Source organism: Octopus sinensis, linkage group LG1, assembly GCF_006345805.1.
Source record: "Octopus sinensis linkage group LG1, ASM634580v1, whole genome shotgun sequence".
In the NCBI taxonomy this organism is placed as follows: domain Eukaryota; kingdom Metazoa; phylum Mollusca; class Cephalopoda; order Octopoda; family Octopodidae; genus Octopus; species Octopus sinensis.
The window spans coordinates 144,456,482-144,462,481 of record NC_042997.1 but is presented as its reverse complement, the minus strand read 5'-3'; the positions used below and the strand labels follow the sequence as shown (position 1 = coordinate 144,462,481).

The window sequence follows — 6,000 nt, the reverse complement described above, 5'->3', positions numbered from 1 at the left end:
TTTACCAAAGCAGTGTGTACAGTTGGATGCCCCTCCTGTTGCCAACCTTTTAAGTGACAGGAAAGGCATCCAGCTAGAAAACATCTCAGAGACATCGTCCAAGACAATGCCAGCTAAATTGTATTCCAGTCAGTATGTTATATAAAGCACATTAAGTTAATAGAAATTGTGTGCTACTTTGTATATTCTCTGGAAGAGGTAAGGTAAGACATGAATTCTTGGTTTTATTAAGGATATTTTAAGTACAATGGTTGAAAAATATGAACTAATAGTCATTAACTTACAAAATATGGTAAGTTTTAAATTTTAGACATCAAGGAATCTTATGCACACCAAAATAAAAAAAAAAGACAGAAAAGTTAAAAAGCAAAAAATCTTTATAGATTTGCTTACAGTTTATGTAGAGTTGGTTTGGGGAGTTTATAGCAACACAAAATATAATAAATGAAAAAGTGTTAATATTAATTAAAAACAGAAATGATTATTTCAAAATGAAAATGAAACAGTGAAGTGAGGTATATTGAATAAAAAAAAAAAGGATTTCTATCAACTTGGAATAATTAAAATTTTCTTAGAATCTCAATTTAGTGTTGTACAGAAAAAACAAAAAAAAAAATTTAAATGAGGAATAAATTATATACAGCTTTTTTTTTCTTTTTTTGTCAACTTATTTTAGTTAAGTTTTACTTCTATGCACTTAAATCAGATAAACATGAGTAAAACTTAGATTTGTTTCCTTGAAAACTGATATGGTTGAACTTCTTTGCTGTCTTTAATAACTGAATACTCTAAAAGATTAGGTATATACACATTAAGCATTCAGAAATGAAACAAACAGTATGGGTACAATTATTTTAAATTAACTTAACAGAGACTATTATAATGGTTTTGTTGAGATGGGAAGTGAAAGTTTAAAACAGTTACTAAGCAACGCTTTTTTTTTTTTTAATAAAAATTTTACTTCAAATGTTTTATGAAATCTGCTCATATCTTTCCTTCTGAGTCACTACATGCATACACTGACATGAAGAGATTATGTCATTAGAGAAAAAGCATGGAAACTGACACAAAATTGTTGAAAATTTATAAGAGTCAGCAATAAAAACTTTAAAATTTAACACCTACAAATTACTAATTAGCAGTTACCCTTCATTTACAATTTGCTGATTAATGTAGGTTAATTAGAAAAAGTGAAAACTAAAGAATTAGAGGATGTAAAACACCTAATGCTGATAGGTGCTGAAGTGAGCTGATAATACTAGGATCGTTATGGATTTTAACTTCGACTAGCTGTAAAACTATATCTGCCTGCCAGTTTATATATATATATATATATATATATATATATTGTGTGTTTATATATGATTTTTATGCTAAAAGATGAACTGTATTTAAAAGAGAAATTATTAAAAATATATATTCATTAATTACTTATCCTAGCTAAAATGTAAAAAAGGATTACTAGGGAAAAATAGTTTTTTTTAAATTTTTATAACTGTTGCAAGATTAAAATCTGTTGAGGATACTGATGAAATATGAGTATGAATTTAGAATCTTAAAAAAAAAAAAAAAAAATTAAAAAAGACAGCAAATAATGATTAGATTAATGTTTTCCATCAAAATATGTATTTAAGTTCATGAAAAAAAAATTAATCAAGGAAAAATAATTTAAAGAAAAAAAAAAGGAAAAATCACCATTAAAATCATTCATAATTCACTTCTAAAATGTCCAATGAGATGGAAAGAATAAATAACATCAGTACAAATGACATGGAGTATATATGTGTATATACACATTGCACCAATAATTAAAATAAGAGGCAGACAGGGGAAACACAGCACATTCTTATTGAATACATCAACCAACAGAACAGCAGCACGCCAGTCAAAATTTCTATTTACTTTCATTTGTTTTTTTTTGTTTCTTTTATTTTCAGTTATTATGTATAAGTTTTTAAAAATTTCTTTTTCTTTCAATGGAATGGGGATTGAATGAAAGTGTGAACGAGTGTGTTATGCGAACGAGTGAGTGAGCAGGGAGGAGTGTGGTAGAGTATGTAGGTGAATGAAGTGAGCGAGTGTTTGAGAGTTGTCTCCCTTAGATGGTAACCTTCTCTGTCATGACGAGGGTTGGCGGAGACGGTTTGATGATTTGAACAGCGTGCAGCACCGCTTCCTTAATGTCACTGAATACAGCAACGTTCTCCCGCTCGGCAATATCACGGAGGTAGGATCGGCCCCGATTGTAGTCTTGTAATGCTTGCTCATCAATCTGAATATAAACATAGGAAAGAAAAACAGAGTGAGATGGAAAGTAATATTTATTTTTGTATGGAGCAAGAGAGAAGAAGGGAAGGACAGACGGACGGAGGGAGACCAACCAAAATAAATACTTTTTGCAAATGAATATTCTTAAAGTATTAAATATTTATTTAATACAGAAAGTGATATTAAGAAAATTATCCGCCCACCATTACTACTATTGATAGTGTTGTTAACGTTCTCGTTGTATAGAAAGATAACTATTCGAAGTAAAAACTAAAGGGAAATAGATAAGATGTACAAATGTCCCCCTCACACACACACACACATTCTACCTTTGCAAGTGTAAATTCAGTTTCAAAGTTTCCACAAACACACCAAAGAATTAATAGACAAGTGTTATTTATCAAACCATAGAATATTAACTCAAACTTCTTTGTCACAGGAAATAAAAAGTACAGATATTGGTATATAAATGTAGAGACATGTCGCTACCGAGGTTGATGGACACTGGGTATCATGTATCATGTGATCAAGGGCCGGATTAAGACCCATAGAGGCCCTAGTTACTTAAGAATTTGGTGCCCCCATATTTATGTAATTCGGGATATATATATTACACACACACACAACACACACACACACACACAAAATAAATTATGTTTCAAGATGAAACAAAACAGTGTAAGATGGAAAGTAATGTTTATTTTCGTATACTTTAGAGAGAAGTGGAGCGAGACCATCCAAAATAAATACTTATTGCAAATGAATATCTTTAACCCATTTTAACCCACTGTCCTCGTTTGCGGACAGTTGTATTTGGTTTGTTTACTGCAATAAAGGCTAACCGAACGCAAAATAGTGCTTGCTATATTTATTTACCCATTGTATTTGGTTTATTTACTGCAATAAAGGTAAACTGGACGCTTCCGTATGTTTGTTATCCCTCTTTATATAACTATCAAAATTTCGACGGGGTTAACCTGGGTTAAAAGAGGTTAAATTTAGGAAATAACATAAGTTTGGATTACTTACCTTCTCTCCTTGGAAAAGGGTGCTTGTTTCTTCTGGAATCATCTGAAGACACAATACAACTCGATATCCCTGACCAATGTAATAAGCAGCCTAATAAAAGAGTGAGAAGAGACAAAACAATAAGGTATTTACTTTTTTCGAAGAGAGCAAAAGAATTGTGAATGTAAGTTTTATTAACATTAATTTCAAGCTTTGGTACAAGGCCAGCAAGTTTAATGGAGAGAGTAAGTTGATTATATTAACGCCAGCGCTCAACTGGTACTTATTTTAGTCGACCCTGAAAGGACGAAAGGCAAGGTTGACCTCAGTGGAATTTGAGCTCAGAACCTAAAATTGTATGCAATGTCACAAAGCATTTTCCACCGGTATGCTAATGATTATGCCAGCTCGCTTCCTTACTACTACGAATAATAATTATTTCTGATTTAGGAACAAAGCAATATTTCAGGTCTTGTACCTAGAGTAGAAAATAATATTTTAAGGCGCCAAGCTGACAGAAACGTTAGCACGCCGGGCGAAATGCTTTGCGATATTTCGTCTGTCTTTCAAATTCCTCCGAGGTCATCTTTGCCTTTCATCCTTTCGGAGTCGATAAATTAAGTACCAATTGCGTACTGCAGTCGATCTAATTGGCTAGCCCCCCTCCCCCAAAATTTCGGGCCTTGTGCCTAGAGTAGAAATGTATATTTCTTTAGTTAAGCAGTATGTCAATACCATAAATTGCCATTCTCCTGTTCTTAGGCTGGTACTTAAAATGAAAGGGGGAAATGGTAGGTATAGAATGGGATGGTTATAGCTGAAATACCTTTGATCATAGATCTGCTCAATCAGGTTTAACCTGGTGGGGTGGGGAAGGGGGATTTAAACAACAAGAAATAACATCTTGAATAATAAACAGCTGCTTGGCTGGTCAAGGACGAAAATAAGAAACTCTTGAGGTGATAGACATTCTCTGCCTGGAAAACCAATTCTCATTTATTGACAAACATGTAACAAAAACAGAATTGGTATTGCACTGAATGTTATAAAATACCAAGCAAAATAATCACGGTCTCTCTCTCTCTCCATGAATGACAATAATCTGGTTGGTATTTTTCTCTCTACCTCTGTTTTGATAGAGAGACTATCACATCATAACCCGAATGAGGAGAGAGAAAGAGAATAATAGTAGTAGTGTGGTGGTGGCGGTGGCGATGTTGTGAGTGGATAGCAATAGTATAATGACAGAAGTAGATCACTATTGTCCAAGATTACAATCATCATCAACATCATCATTTAATGTCTGTTGTCCATGCTGGCATGGGCTGGATGGTTTGACTGGGCTGGCACGCTGGAAGGCTATACCAGGCTCCAGTCTGATTTGGCACAGCTTTCTATGGCTGGATGCCCTTCCTAATGCCAACCACTCCTATTACACTAGAGTGTAATGGGTGCTTGTACGTGTCACCGCATGGGTACCAATTTGCATGACACCAGTATCTGCCGTGACCATGATTTTGCTCGGCTTGATGGATCTTCTCAAGCAGGACATAATGCCAAAGGCCTGGGTCATTGCCTTTGTGAGGCCACTCAAAAGGAACTCTGCCACTTTGCCTCCTTGAAGTCCAACACTCGAGAGGAACTCGGCAACTTTGCCTCCATGAATGAAAAAAAAAAAATAGCTAACAGTATGAAGTAATAATTAAAAAGTATGCTATTGCAGTGTGAGAATGAATGTGTGTGTGAACTATAGATAAAATTAGACCAGTTAATAACCAAGGAAATACAACAGAAGAAATATTGTGGTGGTTTTTTTTTTTGTTATTTTATTTATTGGTTTGTGAACCATTGTGTTGTTGGCTATGTATCCAAATAGGTCAATCGCTAGTTCAATACTTGTGACTCAATGTAACAAAGGAAGTAACTAACTTGGTGCAGAAAAAATATCACAAGGAAATTTGCTTACATGAAAGCAAAAATTTTTGTTTTCTCTCCAGTTTTTATATCCTTCACTGATATACATCAATGAAAGATATATATATACATATATATATATATATATATATATATATATATACACACACACACATATATATACCTGCCTCCATGCCAGTGCCACATAATAAAGCACCCAGTACATTCCAGGAAGTGGTTGGCATTAGGAAAGGCATCCAACTGTAGAAAACTATGTCAAAAGGCACTGGAGCCAGGGAAGCTCTCTGGTTGGCCAACACCTGTCAAACTGTCCAACCCATGCCAGCATGAGAAACAGACATTCAATGATGATGATGATGACCTGCCTACTTAATATTTGCTTTTGTCGATTTTCCATACAAGCATGAGTTAGATGAATATATTGTGGAAGTGGCTTACAATTAGAAGCCCTTCTTGTCAATAATCCTCACTTGCTTTTTTTCTTTTTTTATTCCACATGTCTTTGAAGGTACAAGACCAGCCGACTATTTGTTAACAGGAAATGACAACATCACCATTCTTATTTCAGAAATTTTCAGAGAAGCATATATACAGAAATGCACACATGCATACACACCTGTACACAAAGGCTTTCAGCAGTTTCTGTTCTGACAAAGCATTAGTCAGCCAGAGGAAACAGAAAGCACCCAAAACCATGTAGTTGCAAATTAAACTTCTTAACCACATAACCATGTGTGCTTATGTCAACTCTGCACCCTCATGGATAAAATGGAAAGCAAAACAGATGAG

General features: G+C 34.2%; 1 protein-coding gene across 5 annotated transcripts in view; it reads right to left on the bottom strand.

The window, feature by feature from the left end:
- Positions 1-1,694: 1,694 nt before the first annotated feature.
- Positions 1,695-6,000, bottom strand: part of LOC115214842 — a 206,426-nt gene continuing 202,120 nt past the window's right edge. For all 5 annotated transcript variants that reach the window (XM_036505572.1, XM_029783879.2, XM_036505575.1 and 2 more), the window contains 2 exons: positions 3,298-3,387; positions 1,695-2,272 (listed from right to left, as the gene is read on the bottom strand). In XM_036505572.1, the coding sequence (XP_036361465.1) occupies positions 2,099-2,272; positions 3,298-3,387 (264 nt within the window). In that variant the 3' untranslated portion in view covers positions 1,695-2,098. The remainder of the gene's footprint in view (positions 2,273-3,297; positions 3,388-6,000) is intronic.